General features: G+C 47.6%; 1 protein-coding gene across 2 annotated transcripts; it reads right to left on the reverse strand.

Moving 5' to 3' along the window:
* Positions 1-829: 829 nt before the first annotated feature.
* On the reverse strand, positions 830-15051 carry DYRK2 (dual specificity tyrosine phosphorylation regulated kinase 2). Of its 2 annotated transcripts, XM_060113027.1 has the most exons (4): positions 14599-15051; positions 13856-14004; positions 6971-7072; positions 830-6405 (listed from the first exon to the last, which is right to left on the reverse strand). In XM_060113027.1, exons 1-4 carry the CDS (start codon positions 14645-14647, stop codon positions 4798-4800), a joined length of 1908 nt encoding a protein of 635 aa, XP_059969010.1. In that variant the 5' UTR covers positions 14648-15051; the 3' UTR covers positions 830-4797. The 2 variants fall into 2 exon arrangements, with proteins under 2 accessions (XP_059969010.1, XP_059969011.1); XM_060113028.1 differs by lacking the exon at positions 6971-7072 and having other exon boundaries at positions 831-6405.
* Positions 15052-16639: the final 1588 nt, after the last annotated feature.

The following is a 16639-nucleotide window of genomic DNA, read 5'->3' on the forward strand; positions in this document are numbered from 1 at the left end:
AAACCAAGGCTGGGATTGGGAACCCCCGCAGTATGCCCTTGTTTTAGCAAATCCCACTTCTACTGCAGGAAGCCACAATAAGTTAATTCCTTGACTGTTGGTGGCAGGAGGGGTGTAAATAAAAACGTGAGGTAGTTCTTTCCACAAGTGGGAAATATTTGTCTACATAATATCCCTGCAATGTCTGACAAATTTCCAGAGCATCTGCTTGTTGTCTGTGAGTAAACTCTTAGCTTGGTATTAACTGAACTTGACAAATCATCATGAGCTAGTAGCGGTTCACAGGCCTTATTTTCTGATCCAGCCATGACTAGAGGAGCCACTAAAACTCCCAAACATGTGAACCAAAGAGACCACCAAGTATGAGAACTGCAAAAGCATAAGCATTAAAAAGCATATGGGGGAGCTGGTGAGAGCACAGAAGAGTAATTTACCAGGACTTGTGTATAGGAAAGAACGAAGACTGGTGGGAAGTAATTTAGACTCTGCTCCCACAGCTTAACTGTCAACTTGAAGGTTAAAAAAAGTGTTTTTTTGAAGTTCTAGCAAGATACTAGATACTAGATCTATATGAGAGAGAACATAGCAGAGGCTCTATAAAGGAAAATTAACACAGGAATACTAAAGGTAGTAGAACAGAATATCCTGAGAAAAGAAAGAGTTACCTATTAAAACTTTAGTCTTTCTGACTTGGAATTTGTACATTTATATTGAACTAATAAAAGAAAATCAGTGATTGCTGAAAAATGTTTGTATTCTAAACTCTCTCCAGGCTACCAGACCAAGACTAATACCAGAAATAGATCAGGAGTAAAATTATAGTTAGAAAAGGGGAGAAAAGTAAGGTAGGACATTAAAATTTTATTCTGAAATTATCTCTGGCCACGACAATAAAATTTAACAAATATTCACTGAACAGTCTTACTCCTGTCATCAGCTGTACAATACATACAGTATCATAGAACTGGCCACTAGGATTAAAATCCACTAGAACATATTTCATGTTAAGTGGCGAGAGCAGCATCCCACAGAAATTTTTACATACATATATACACAGTCCACATTCAACCATTTTCACATATTTTCAGTACACACAGTTGCAGCATATTACAGTCACGTGTCTAAGTTGTTGCTCGACAGAAACCCAAGCCACTGCCTAGACATAACTGTAGCAGTTGAGCTGAGTATAGTTACAATTACTTTTATCTATGTCCATAGCAGAGAGATGTACAAGCCCCTAAGAAACAGAGAGTTCACAAATACTATTTTTTTTAAATGCTACCACAGCATTATGTTGGGCAATATTAAAACCTTTACCAACCTAATCAGTTTTTTTTTAAGTCTTCTGCTTACCAGAATATTCTTGATGAAAAAAATTACAAAAATGAATGCTCTCTTGAAAATAAAAAATTCACACTTTGAAGATTCCAATATGGCCCAATGCTACTGATGTCTAAAGTGTTTCCTAACATTCTGATGGAGTCCTTCCACACGACTCCAAACCACCTAGTTAAGTTTAAAAGTGGCTTAAGTGCCTTGCACCCAAATTGTAAAAATCCCTGGCCATCCTTACTAGAGCCAGGCACATATAAAAGGAATGCACTTTGGTTCATACCAAATGCCCTGGGATTAATCACACTATAAAATTAAATGGTTTGAGGTAAATTTTTACAAATACAGTTGATTTTTGTCTAGTGTTAGCATAACAAAAAAAAATATCGTTTAAAAAATCAGTCTGATGTTAAGATACAACAAAGACCATCTTTAACCCCTTAAACATAGGAATTCCCTGTGTAACTAACCAGTGGTTACCTTTCTCGGTGCCTGACGGATGACTCGCGCCTTATGGTTTCTATTAAGGCCTGTAAGTAACTGGATGTTTAAGACAGATGTATCTTTGCAGAGGTGGGTTCCATCTAGTATTCAAAGAGTTAAAGAGGCCAAAAAAATGCATGCCCTACAACATGGCATTCAGAACAAAAGGCACATTGTTATCACTAAGGGCACAATTTCTCCTCTACTGTTAATCTACACTGTCTTGCATCGCTGTTGTTCCACTGTTGTAGCAATACACTTAAGTGGTAATGCACGCTCTGGGGGTGCAAGAAACGGAGCCAGATGAGACCGCAACCAAAGACAAGACCACACTGTGCTCTTCCTAAATCTGAAAACAGCTCAGACATCCCTAGACAATGGTAACCTGTGAGACCAAGGGCTGTTTCCAAGCCAACTCCTAGTAGCCTATCGGAGCCCTTCATTTGTGTTTTAAAATCCCAACGATGCAACAGTTTTGTTGGTTTTTTTTGACATTATAATTAAGCTAGAATTAAAAAGCAGCTCTATCACTAAACACTGAACATGGCGGCTCTTGTGAATAAGGGAAATTTCCCTGTATTTAGCGGGTGCGGTGTTGGGGGAGCCCCAATAGTGCTGCACATTATAGTTTGGCTTCAAAGTTTCCGGTTACATTTGTGAATAAAGATAGTCACAAATGCACTGTTGGCATCTTAAGAACCAGTTTTGTGTGGTGAGGGAGAAGACAAGCAGTATTAGCCCATTTATAAATTTTCACATGGATAATCATTTTATAGGGATATTCATATTAATGGCAGGCTCAGGTTCATATATTTAAAACTAAAAGTGAAAATCTCAAGAGTGGATACGATGGAAGAGGAACACTGGAAGGGGAAAATAGCCTTAATGTTTTTGTTTATTTTAATGACTTAAAGACGCTAACCATCTTAGGAGGCTTGTGGTTTTACAAAGCCACTTCTTATGCCTTTAAGCCAGAATTTTAATAATAAATACACAATCTTTAAATTCTATAAGCCACTGATTGGGGGGTATCATCACATGAGCATCATTTAAAATGCAACTTACTAACATTATTGCACTTCCACAGATTACACAGAAATGTGTACAACAGGCTAAAGAATTTGACTAGGGGAAAGAAGCTATAATTTCTAAAAACAGAAGTATAAATTATCAGTGACACCCTTAAATAGTAAAGCAAATATCAACACCACTATCTTATTAATAAGCTAATCTTATTACTGATTTTTTTGGCAAATATCTGTAATAGTTCCTGAGCATTTTTCTCCACCATCAACTGACAAAGCCTCAAGATAAGTGTTTTGTTCAAAACTACCTTTTTTTCTTAAAAGAGAAACTGTAGGATTAATATTAAAAGAACTTAACCGGAAACTTTCTTGGCCTCGCTGGGGACCATGCTTTAAGTACTTGTAAATCAATTTACAGGCAATCAATACAATAATATCTGTGCATATAAAAGAGTATTTATCCTAATTTATACTACCCAAAACCTACTGTCCAAACAGGCAGAAATCTTTCTATATTAAATTGCACATACTAAAAAATTTTTTTCACGTGCCTTGAAATTGATATATACCACTGCTCATACATTAGTGATAAAATACTGAAATTTTCACTGTGAAAATAATTATTATTCAGAGGAGAAAATATTCTTTTACCTAACTCTCAGTTACTTTTCTAGGTAAAGTGTCATTCCCACAAAAACAATCAGTGCAATCCAAACAAAAGTAAAATAAAACAGAGGAATGTAATGTCTGTGGTTCTTCTAATGATGCATAGAGTAAATCAAACCATTTAACTTGAGGCTGAACTTTTCCTCCTTCGAATTTGTTGTTAAAATTGGCCTTGCTGAGCAAGCACAATGACTTGTGCTCACGAAGAGGATTTTCAACCCTCTCTCCTTTTAAAGAGTTGATGCTTTCCCAGGCTAAGAGAACCTTACTGTGGCACGTGAAAAGCGTGAACTCAGTCTAATCTGCTAAACCGTCTTTGGAACGATGGAAATCCCCACCTTAAGTAGCTAGGCTGTTCTTTTTTAAACTGGAATATGAAAAGATGGTCATAATCACAGCTAAAATGTCTCTCTTCTGTATTAGGAGTCTGGGATATATATTTGAAGGAAGGAAAAGAAATTAAATGCAAGCAACAGATGTGCGGTGAAAGAAGAACAGCAGGGAGAAGAGCAAAGAGAAGGGAGGAACAGTTCATGTAATACATTTCTAAATTTAGGTGCAAAACCAATTTTGTTAAACAAGGCTTCTTTGCAAAACAGCTCGCTGATCGCACTGGAGAATCTGGAGGAACACACGTTTCCATTCATCCACCAGGTCTGCTTGGCCGGCCGTTAGAATGTCAGAATGCTAACTGGGCATTTCAACTGTGGGGATTTTATTTTGTCTTTGAGCACTATTTTAGGGAAAAATCTCTAAGGTGCAGTTTTTCTTAGAATATCATTTTCATCCTGACCATTCTCCTCCCACCATCACTACCACCTGGGTAACTTATGGAAAACGGAAGCAGGACAGGCTGCACCTGTGCATGAACCTGAAGCATGGAGAGAGAAGGGGGGACCTTCGGAGGCAATCACCTTGGGGAGAATATACTATGAACCATGAACACATAGTGAATGTCTTTGACACCAATCTGTAGATGCGCGGCAGTCACGACGTAATCAATGGCCTGCCACTGATGTTTATTACTCTGCCACACTAAATACAGTAAGGCTCATCGTACTTTTAGAACACAAAAACAGTTTCAGAAAGTATAAAAACTTAAAGCATTGTCCCCATGTATTTTATAAAAACAAAACAAACAACTTTCTTACATTAAAATAAGTGCCAAAAAGATACAAATGAGTTGAGTTATTGAGCAAATAAAAACAGGTCTGAGCTACTCCTTTTCAACCCAGTAAGGCTCAGCAATGTCGTATCTTTCAGAATTACCAGCATCGGGGGGATACTGAGCTCAGCTAACAAGTTTTGGCAACACTGTCCTCTGCTGAATATTCCCATTGGCATCTGTCATCTGTGCCAAATTAGTCCTCAGTTTGGAAGCTGAGCTGGAAGGTGGAGGTAACTTGGAAATGGATGTGATAGCACCAGTGCTCTCGGTGATCCTTTTCACTGACGTCTTCTCCCCCGTTGGAGGCTTTGGCAGCCGCCTCCTCAGCCAGGGATGCCGCAAAGCCTGGCCAGGGGTCATGCGAACCGCAGGATCCCATTCTAAACACTGTTTTAAGAAGTCAAGGAAAAGGGGATCGTCACACCCCTTCAGTGCATTCCCCCACTCTCTGCTCTCCGGTGGGCCCCTCAGTTTCCCCCTCCGGGAACGGCCTCCGTTGAGAACCACGGAGCCGTCTGAGAGAGTCGTGACAGTGCAGTAACGGGGATAACCCTTGGAGCTCACAAAATTTTTGGCTCGTTTGGATGCATCCAGCAGTTTCTGGGAGGGCATGCCCAGCAGTTCAATCATACAGGCCAGCTGGTCCCCTTCATCTTCCCCAGGCAACAGGGGGTAACCAGTCAGGAGCTCCGCTAGGATGCAGCCCAGGCTCCACATGTCGATGGGCATGCCGTACCTGGCGCCGAGGATCACTTCCGGGGCCCGGTAAAAACGGGACTGGATGTATGTGTAGACCCGCTGGTGCTCGTAACAACTGGAGCCAAAATCAATCACTTTAATCCCGCTTCTACCCTGCTGCTTTAATAAAATGTTCTCGGGCTTCAAGTCACAGTGAATTATCCTGTTTTTGTGCAAAGCATCCAGGCACTGCAGGATGGAGTGGGCGAACTTGCGAACCAAAGGCAGGCTGAAGCCCTGGAACTTGTTCTTCTTGATGAGCTCGTAGAGGTTCATGCTGAGCAGCTCGAACGTCATGCAGATGTGGTTGCGGAAGGTGAAGTTCTCCAGCATGTGGATGACGTTCATGGTGTTGTCCTTGTCCTGCTTCCGCAGGTGCTCCAGGATGCGGATCTCCTCGGCCGCCTGCCGGTGGAAACGCTTCTCGTTCCTCACCATCTTCAGGGCCACGTGCTGGTGGACTTTGTGGTCATAGGCCTTGACCACCTGCCCAAAGCTCCCCTTCCCAATGACCTTGAGGACCTCGTACCTGTAAGCCACGTGATCATGAGGCACCTGCACATAGGATCCCTGGTCATCGTCGTAGCCACCGTTGTTCGGCCCGCCTGTCATGCCCTGGCGCTTCTTTGCGTTTGGACCCAAGAAGTATATTTCAGGGTAGCTGAAAATCTCATGGTGTTCAAAGCTGCTTAGTTTTTGCATGTATTGCTTCATCGCTTGCTCGGGTGTCATGGGGATGGCTTTCACCTTCCCCACACCTTCCAGAGACTTCAGAGAGGTGGAGCTCCCCTGCCGTCTGTGGATGCTCTCCAGCTGCCGCTCCGGAACCACTGGCAGCCCCGTTTTGCCCACCGTTGTAAGCCCATTTGGTTGTGTTGTGAGCACTGTCCGCTTGTTACTGTTATCCTCAAACAGCTGCTGAACCTGGATCTGTCCATGGCTGTGGCTGCCGACGTGTAGGTGATCATTCATTGTGTGCTTACTGCCGCCAATCTGTAATTCAGAAAGGGAACATCAAGAGAATGGACGAGGTCTGTCTGTTCAAAAGGGATATTTTATAAATCGGCGCCCACCCCCACCTTTACAAAATCCAATTTGGTTTGAATTTACAGCCAGAATCAGGTTTCTTAAATGGAGAGAGTTGTGCACGCAGGAGGGACCTCACTAACACCCCGGCAGGGAGAGCGGACGTGACGTGGACAACCTCAGACAGAAATAAAGGCAGAAGAGGCTGGGGGGCTGGGGAAGGCTATCAAACTTGGGATCCGGAAGAAAAAGACCCCCATAGCTGCTACACGTAACAAAGAGTTTGCTGTACGTGTTTTCAGGGTTCTTAGAGTAAGTCCTCAGTGGAGGCAGAGACCATGCTTCTTGCTCATCATTCTCTACCTAAGATTTAGCACAGGGCCTGGGATATCATAGAGGTGCCATGCAGCCCATACTTGATATCAAGATTAAAGAGGATACAGAAAAAGCATGAACACGTCGGCACTCTACTGGCTCTCCCACCCCTAGATCATAACATTTTTCACACTTCACTTAGGAGCTTCTTTATTACCGTGAGGGCAGGGACCAGGTCGGTCTTGTTTACTACTCCTTCTCCAGTGTTTAGCTCTATTCTGAGAACACTACTGTCTTCATTCTCGGTCTTCTCCACTACCTGAAAATCAAACTAGTTACACCTAGGAAAGTGCATGATCCAGAAGCAAAGAAAATTGTACTTTTAGGCTGGAAAGAATCCCATGTAGATATGCACTCTGTAGCATCTTGTAAACCCCAAACCTATTTTTAAGTTTCTGGGCTTCACTGGCTGTGATGACCATTTAAGGCCATTCAGCCCAACAATCCAACCGCCACCCTCTTTTGGGCCTTCCTTTGGTCAATGGCTTGGCTCTCTCAAGACATGTATTTCTCCAGGCTGCTGGGATACTCAGCTTTCTGACAAGGAATACAAAGTAGCAATTTCTATTTCAGGCACACATGCCATCCACAAACATTCCTGTCTGAACAAAACTGATGGCATAAGCCAAGGGGCCCCAGCCTTCCTACTGAGAATCTACTTGGGATTTCTTTCAAGCATTATTATGGCCAAGAGGTGAGGGGTAGAAGAGGACCAGCAGCCAGGATCCCCTCTCAGTTAGGAAGTCTTGCCAGCCTCAGACAATCACTCACACGTCTTAAAAACATCCCACTAGATGATTTTTGTATGAAAGCATAAAGATCAACTTGCCTCTCACAATCCATCTCATTCATTCAGCCAGTGCTAGCTGAGGTCTAACCACACATGTGGCAGAGTCCCTGCCCTTTAGGAGCTTACAATCAACTAGCTGAAGTCCTCTGCTATCAGTATTTTGCCCATCGTCTCCTCCTGAATCCTACCTCTTGGGCTTTACATATCATTAAATGAGTAGAAGTGCTCTGTGTATGTAATATAATTCAGGAAGTGGTTTGGGACTACCTAGATTATAGAATGAAATTCCAAGTCCTTCTTACTAGGAGACCAAGACCTCCAAATTTTCTTTAACTGACACACAGCATGCACAGGGACTATCTGAGGCATGCACTTTCTCTCTGCAATCTTCTGAAACAAAGTAGAATATAGTATAGTACTTGGGCCTTTCTGAAGTATGACTTCATTGAGAGATTTTATTTCTCAGATTTCTGGAAGACTTCTAGTTGAACGCTTTTATTAAACTCACAGATGATATTCCATGCTAAGTGAACTTATCTTCTGTCAGGTAGCTGGACAGGTTATTTTATCCTCGTTCTATGCCAAAAGCAAAGCAGTTCATAAAAAGGCATTAGGGGCTTCCCTGGTGGCGCAATGGTTGAGAGTCCGCCTGCCGATGCAGGGGACGTGGGTTCGTGCCCTGGTCTGGGAGGATCCCACATGCTGCAGAGCGGCTGGGCCCGTGAGCCATGGCCGCTGAGCCTGTGCATCCGGAGCCTGGGCTCCGCAACGGGAGAGGTCACAGCAGTGAGAGGCCCGCGTACCGCAAAAAAAAAAAAAAAAAAAAAAAAAAAAAAAGGCATTAGGAAGTCCTGGGTATATACAAAAGTAGTACAGGCTTGTCCATGGATTTTTGTTCCCAAGCCTCACTCTCTGAACCTCTCCTCCTCTCCACTACGGTCTTTCAAGCACCAGGGAATAAAAGGACCTGAAATTAGAAATATATGTCTCCTAGAGAACCATTCTCTTCAGGGCAGCTTGGAGAGATTTCAGAAGAAAAACCAACATTACCAGTATACATGCTACAAAAAGCATGAGGCTTCACTGGGGACAAAATTAACGCTGGGGCTTTAGGAACTCCTAAAAAGAGGACAAAGTAAAACGTTCTGAGCTTCAGAAACCAACTTTAATTTTTGCAAGAGCAATTTTAATGTTCTGCATAATTCAAAATATCATCAAAAAAAAGCTGAGTGACTAGAACTAAAGAAAGTCTGCCAATTAACTGGATCACCTCCTGTCCTTCCAACTACCTTCTCTTGGTCTCCTCCACAGCAGCAACGAAGAAGGGTTCCAGAGTTCCCCAGGGTTCAAGCCTCAAGTCGCTGGTGGCTTCTCACTCCCATAACTCTCCCTGGTCGACTATGACCATAGCCAGGGCTCCAGCAACCCCCCAGGGGCTGGCACCCGCCACATGTATACCTCTAGCTAAGAGGAGCCCGATCTATGTCTCCCGAGCTCAAGACCCCCTGTATCCAACTCCAGATCAGCTACCTTTCCCACAAGCAACTCAAACTCAACTCACGCTTTTTCTACCAAAATCATTTCCTCCTCCCACAATCCTCAATTTCTGGTCAACAAAAGGCTTCACCCCCAAATAATCACTCTGTCTCCACGTCTCCCACACCTTCCCAAGTCACCGCGGAGTCCCGTCATTCCTATCTGCCCCACCCCCCTCCATCCACGCTGCCTCACCTCACACTCCTGCTGTCTCTCACTGGGACAACCGAAGCAGCCTCTTAACATGTCCCCTTGCTTCTAAGTCTAGAATGCCTCAAGTCTCTTCTCTCCATGGTGCTTCTGGAGTTACCGCTGAAGAGTGTCACTCTGACACTGCCCTTGCTTTTGCTTAAGGCCCACACAGGCACCCCATTTCCACAGATAATATGAGACCTCACAGGCAAGAACGTGAGGCTCTCAAACGTAGAGCCTATAAGACCCGAGTCCTTCCAGTGTCACCCACCACGGTCATATTCTCTCCGCAAAGAAGCTGGATTCCCCAAGACCCATGGAGACACCACGCTCTTTTACACTCTGTTTTTGGGGAGGTTATGTTTCATAATGGTTAGGTGTCCAGGGATTTTCAATTAGACGCACGGGAAATGAATCCCAGCTCCACCACTTACGAACTGTGTCACCTTGGTCAATTTACTTAATCTCTCTAAACCTCAGTGTCCTTATCTGTAAAAAGAAGGTAATAAAGCGACCTCATTAGGGCCATTAGGAGGATTAAATAAGGTAAAAGATATAGAGTGCTTAGGATAGTACTGAGTAAAGGAGAGCTAAAATTATTGTCCTTTCCAAATGCTGCTTAGAATCTCCTTCCTAACCAGGACTACATGGTAAACTCATACTCACCCTTCAATGCGCAGTTCAACTCTCACCTCTTCTGTGAAATGGTCCCTTTCCCTTCCAGGGTGCTTATAGAGCACTGATATATTAAAACACTTATTTATTTTTTTTTTTTTGCGGTACGCGGGCCTCTCACTGTTGTGGCCTCTCCCGTTGCAGAGCACAGCCTCCGGATGCACAGGCTCAGCGGCCATGGCTCACAGGCCCAGTCGCTCCACGGCATGTGGGATCCTCCCGGACCGGGGCACGAACCTGTGTCCCCTGCATCGGCAGGCGGACTCTCAACCACTGCGCCACCAGGGATGCCCATTAAAACACTTATTTTGTTTTACATACCTGTTTTCACACCTGATGTACCCACCTGGCTGTGAACAATTCCAGGGTGGGGTCACCTCTTATCTTTTTAAGTCCTTATTGACATAAACCCAACATACTATAAGTACTCAGTCAATTTCTGTTGAGTGGAAGAACGCATGTCAATCACTCCTTGTTAACTCACCTCTCTGAGTTATTCTTAAGAACTACCTTTGTACCTTCATAAGAAAACATGAAGTTAACACCCAGGGAATTGGGACTTGTCTCCAGTGACCTAAGTCACAAGATGTTAGGCTTGCATTGCATCAGCAGAGACTTAAAGACAGCTTAAATGACAGCCCATTAAAGAGTACTTGTAGCAGAAGAGATCCACTAAACACCTAAAAGTGACATGTGGAATCTTAAAAACTTTCCAGATGTTAGGGAGATTCATTTTAGAGGCTCTAGTAAAGGAGAATTTTGAGTCTTAAACACTGTGGGACTCTACAATCACAACCCAGGTCGGAAGCGCAATTAACTGATCTATAAAAAGGGAGGAAAAAAGCCCTAGAAATGCCAAAACACTTCCACAAGACATATGCCAGGACAACACCATAAACTTAAGAATGTTTAAAACCTCTCACTCACTTTTTCCTATTTGCCAATGCCTACCTAGCACAGTGCCTCTCAAATTTAAAAATACTGAATGAATGTAATTGTTAGATACCTACAACGTATGGGTTGAAGCAGAGAGACCTCCCAAAGCCCTCTTTGACCATGACACATTTTAGCATTAAAAATTATGTAAGAACAATAGTCTAGTCAATTTGGTAGTTTCAATCTCTTCCAAAAATAAAAGGGAAAACAGCACATACTTCACTGCGCTAACATTTCTGGGAGTTTTAAAACTTTGCTGAAGTCATCTTAGAAATGCTGTATAGTGTTATGGGAATAGAATCGAGTCCAAAAAGATCGGAATTCTAGCTCCTCCTCAAACACACTGACAGTCTGTGTGGCCCTGAGTCAAATGTCTTTTTCTTCTATCAAACATTACTGTTTTTTAAATGGGAATATTCATTCTTCTTTAACTCCAATTATCTTATAAAGGTAAAACTGGTCATTGGAGAGTGCTTTAGATATTAAAGTTATGAAAGTGACACAATACTAATATTTCAGAATTTAAAAAATAAGCACATTAATATCTCCCATACAACATTAAAAAGAAAAAAACTAATAGGAATCAAAATAGTTATTGGGTACACTTTTAGGACAGAGATAAAATGACTAAGTATAGTATCCATGGAGACAGGGTACAAAAGGGCAATGCACTAGATAAATTCCGAAGTTTATAATCCCTATAGTCATATGTTTATCCACCGTCTACATCATTTACAAGAGAAAATACGGGCAAACACAACGAGATTATTTTCCTCTCCGTAATGCCCTTCCCCCCACCCATTCAAAAATAGCTCTTCCTAGTTGTAACTGCTGTGATATTAAAAACTAAAAGCTTACAAAAACCTGAAAGACATATGGACACATGGATCTGCTAAGGTTCTTGCATTTATAACAAAACGAATACAATTTCCTAGAATTAGCAGTCAAGCAGTGTGTTAAAGCTGGACTCAGGAGGGCCTGGGCTTTAGCTCCAGCCTCGATAGGAATTGACTCAGGAGTCCTGACCAAACCAGTTCACTTGTCTGACTCCTTCCTCATCTGTAAGATGAAGGAGTAGACACAGATAAACTCTGTGGTCCTTTTACTTGCCTGTTTGAGGAAGTCTGCAGTGCTGTGCAAATAAAGTCAAAACTAAAGGACAACCAAAACCCAAATTCACACTTTCAAAACCAAGCTTCTAATGATCAACAGCTTACTGAAGTTCAGGTAAGTTCATCACAGGTAAATCTGGTAGATACCACAGCAAAATATAAGCACCATCATTAGGAGTCCCAAGAAGCACCCACACATCTTTTCATCTCTGGTCCACCACAGGCTATTCCTCTAGTATCATTTTCTGTCATCTCATTACATATTTCAGTTGTAAAGAGGCTCCGATCCAGCAAAGCCCACCCTTATATAACTGGAAGCCAGATGCAAACCAAGTAGTATTTCTTTTCCAGGTCATACCAATTCATGTGATTACATTCACACATGGAAAAAAACTGGATGTTGTATTTTCCAAATTGTCAGATGATTCCAAACCAAACTGAAACACCTAAACCCAATGGCAATTTCTCAACTAAAACATCACTGTGACAAGAACATTCAACTCTAACACACAGAATCAACAGCCTACTGATGCTCTTCCATTAACCACAGCCCAACAGATGGGTTAACTTCTGTGCAGTGAATTCTTAGCCTCTGAGTCTAGATGTGTCAGGAGAGACAGAAAGAGGAGAGAGAGAAAGAAAATACAAGAAGAAAACATGTTCCTGGGGAACTGTGCACAGATGTACAGGTCTAAGAGAAAATATTCCACTCTAGCCATCCCCTTATAAATTCTCCCCATAAACAAGTTTCCCCATAACACATGACCCTCAGAGCTGCTCCTCTGAAGGCTAGAAATGGCCTTTTCTGCAAGAACTTAACTTTCACTTGGCAAACAAAGCCATATCCTTAGCAAGCACCCCTCATACAGAACCATCTTAGGCAGTTCCTCTGGAAGATCCAATCGTAAACAAGACATTGGAAGCCATCAACTCCTCCAGGGCACATCTCCCCTAGGCTGTCAGCCACCATCCAAGGGCTCTCTCTGGGAGCCGAGAAAAGGTACGTACTGAAATCAAATCCAGCTTGCTGATCTCTGCAGCCACCAGTCCCGCGCCGAGCTCCCAGTTCCCTCTTGGCCCTCTGAGGGACCACAGCACCTGTCAGGTGCCCATCCCTTCCCACCTCCTTCCGAGGCCAAGCTGGCCCTTTTCTTTTCAATAATATCCAACTGCAGAATCCTACAGAGGCGGCGTGTTGTTTTGACTGCTGCTACGGCTCTTATTTTTGTTAACGTTAATTACAATTTCTGCTGTGCTCAAACCTGTAGCACTCATAAAACATGCTTCCACACGCGGAGGACAATTGTCGATGCTCCCTGCTGGGTAGAGCCAGGCCCGGGATGCTCTTTGGGGCATCGATTTTCCGGGCAGGACGGCCTGGCTGCCCCCTAACACATATCTGTTTCTATAAATACCCACTACCCAACGTGGTGGTGGAGGGGCAGGAGTTTATCGGGTCAGGGAAAAGGAGTTCGAGGAAGCAAGGACGGAATAAAAAGGGGGGGTGGGGGCGAAGAGAGAAGGAAAGCGACCAGGAGGAAGTTCCGAGGAAGAGGAGCGCAGGGGTGGGCGGGCTCCGGAGGGGAAGTGAGGGGCCCACGCCACGAATCCTCCTTTGTGGCTGCGGCTTTGGGCTCGCTCAAGTTCCAGAGGGCGGCGTCCCGGAGAGGCCACTGGCGTGGAGACACTCGCACTTCGACCTCTCTCCCCTCTCCCGGCCGCATTATCCCCCAAGTCCGGGTGCCTGTGCCCCGGGCCCCTCCCGCCCCTCTCCCCCCGCCGCCCGCGGCCTGGGTCTTACCGTGTGGGCTGCGGTGGCAGCGTTGCTGGCCCGGAGCGGCGGCAGGGCGATGGGGGAGGGCGGGCCGGTCCCCACTCCGCTCCGGGGGGCCCCCGCACCGAGCCCCGGGGAAGCCTGAAGCTGGCGAACGGCGCTGTCCCCTCCTCGGCCTGGCAGCCACGCGCGGGAGGAGACAAAAGAGGGTCAAGAGGGAGAAAGTCACCCGGACCCGGTGGCCCCGCCCCACCCCTCCAGGCTGCCGAGCCCGCTCTCCCCGGGGCAGAGCCGGGGACCGTGAACGCGGGCGTCCCGGAGCGGCAAGAGGCCGGGGACGCAGACACCCGGAGCTCCCGCGGGGCGGGGCTCAGGCGGCTGCAAAGTTAAGTCGGGCCCCTGGCGCGCGAGCGAGTTCGCGACCCGGCGGTGGAGCCGGGCCGGGCCCGGGCCGGCGGCTCACGTTGCGGGAGGCCGCAGGCCTGGAGAGGTGCTGGAATGCCGACCCGGGCGCCGCCGCCTCGCCGAGTCCCGGGCGGGGGAGGCCCGGGACGGCCCCCGGCCGGCTCGGAGGAGCCTCGGAGCTCGCGTGTAACAATGAGCGGAGCCGAGGCGAGGGCGCGCCGTCCGCCCGGGGGACCCCGCGCCGCCCCGCCGCGGCGCAGACTTTGTTCGAGGTCCCGCTGGTAGCGGGAGCCAGCGTCACGAGGGCTGGCCCGGGGGCCGCGGGGCTGAGCGCCCGGGGCAGCGCGGGGCCCGGGCCTCCTTACCGGTCGGGTAGGCGGCGGGAGCAGCGGCCGAAGGTTTCCTGGTTAACATGGCCGCTGGAGAGGAAAATGCATCCCAGGGCTGCCGTCTCCGTCTCCGCCACCGCCGCCGCCCGTCCTGCTGCTACTTCTCGCGGCCGCCACCGCCGCACCTCCTGGTCGCCCCTCTCGCGGATCTCCGGCGCCTCCTCGCCGCCTCCCGTCAGCTACAGCCAGACACACACAGTCCGCTGCATCCCCTCGGCCCGGGCCCGCCGCCGCGAGCCCCCCGCTCTCCTCGCCGCCGCCGCCGTCCTCCTCTTCCTCGGGCGGCCGCAGCACCCTCCGGCCCGTGCACATGCCTCGCCCTCCCCGGCGCGCCGCGGGCCTCCCCGATTCCCTCACATAGGGCGCGGGGGAGCTGGCTGCGCCGCCTCGGCTGACTGGCTCGGGAGCCTCCTCCCGGGCCCGCGCACGCGCGCCCCCGCGCACACTCGCCAGGCGCCCGCGCACCGCGCGGCCGGGAAGGGCAGCCCCGCCCCCGCTCCCTCAACCACCGGGCAGGCCCGGCCCCCGGACTCCCCCACCCCACCCCAGGCCGCGCCACAGACTCCCGCGCACACCCTCCCCGACCCAGCCGCCCACCGGAGTCCCTCCCACCCACTCCTCCTCCCCAGCACGCACCCCAGTCGTCGGCATAGCCACCCCTCCACTCCCCCGAAAACTCTGCAGCCTCCGCTCGCCCTTTGCCTCCCCCTCCGGCCTTCTGCACGGTTCCCCTGCTAACTGCCTTCTCCCCTCCCCGGCCTCGCCCGCCCCTGCAGCACCCCTCCCCTTCCCTACAGCGCAACCTACCATTGCTTCCCTCCCACCGAAATCGCTGCAGAGACCCCCCTCCCCTTCCGAGCGCACCCCCAACCATATATGCATTTTCAGCTTTCCGAACCTGATGGCTGCTCACAGTCAATACTGCCCCCCCACCCCCGCCTTCCGGGTCCCAGTGGCTTAAGCACCTCCTCTCCCCAATTGATCAGGTAAATAACTTGGTTGTGCCGGGGGTCACCTCGGTAAGGAAAGTCCAGCCCGTTGGAGGGCCGCGCCTTAGCCTGGGGACCCCGAGTGTGGGCCAAGGAGGGGGCTGCCCTCCCACCTCCACCTGCACCACACACAGTCCCTCCCCGATTTACTGACACCAAGTGACCTCTCTCCAGTCTCTAGGACAAGGGGATGCAGAGAGGCGCGTGTGGATGGTTGCCGGGGAAGCAGTTGGCTGTGGGTTGCTAGGCAAAAATAAACATCAGAGACGCCTCCCATTTCCTTACAACTCCGAGCCTTTCCCCTGCGCGGCCGCTGGGAGAGGTACACCTTCCCGAGCGACACCTTTAATTCCTCTCCTCCCCAGACAAGTCTCTTTCCCCTTCTCATCCAAGACACGGAGAATTTCCCTGTCCTTTGAATTTGCCATATACAGCCTCTCTTTCCCTTGCAGACTGAAAAACTACTTGCCCATCTCACACCCGCGTCCTGTCGTCTGTGGCACATGCCTTTGTCCAAAGGTCACAGGTTTTGTCACTTCAACGGGAAGGAGGGGGAAGCCCGGCAATTCCGGATGACAGAAGCTGAAGTTTGCCTTGCACTTTCTTCCTCAGACGTGCCTGGTTTCTGAAGTTCTCCTGCGGACCTGGGTCCGTTATGACCTGTCCTGTGTATCTGCCGCCCCTGGCTGGACCAAGTGTGCAGGCCTGAGCTAGTGCAGACTCAAAGCAGAATGGGGACCGTCGCCCCTACTGTTTGCAAATTGTCATAGCAACCTCCAGCAAGATCACCCTCAGCTAAATACAAATGCCCCAAAATGAGTGTTTCAGAGTTCCAGTGTGGCCCTCTCAGAGTCTCCAGGGCTCCTACAGGGGCATCAAGGACTGAGGGTGTTGGCAGAGGGAACAGGTGGCAAAGAGAACTGTGCCTAGTAATTGTCCCTTTAAAAAATCCTCTTGGTGCCTTCTCCCAATAAAGTAGAAACACAGTGAAACAATCAATCCAATCATAAACCTTTACAAAGAAGAGT

This window comes from Mesoplodon densirostris, chromosome 11 (assembly GCF_025265405.1).
Source record: "Mesoplodon densirostris isolate mMesDen1 chromosome 11, mMesDen1 primary haplotype, whole genome shotgun sequence".
NCBI classification, from domain to species: Eukaryota; Metazoa; Chordata; class Mammalia; order Artiodactyla; family Ziphiidae; genus Mesoplodon; species Mesoplodon densirostris.

What these genes read in the sequence shown, in the direction of transcription:
- DYRK2 (XM_060113027.1), bottom strand. Translation starts at nt 14,647, where the DNA reads ATGTTAACCAGGAAACCTTCGGCCGCTGCTCCCGCCGCCTACCCGACC. An exon ending in TCCCGCCGCCTACCCGACCG is followed by an intron (nt 14,005 to 14,598) that starts GTAAGGAGGCCC and finishes CGTGGCTGCCAG; the next exon opens with GCCGAGGAGGGGACAGCGCC. An exon ending in CTGCCACCGCAGCCCACACG is followed by an intron (nt 7,073 to 13,855) that starts GTAAGACCCAGG and finishes TTTGATTTTCAG; the next exon opens with GTAGTGGAGAAGACCGAGAA.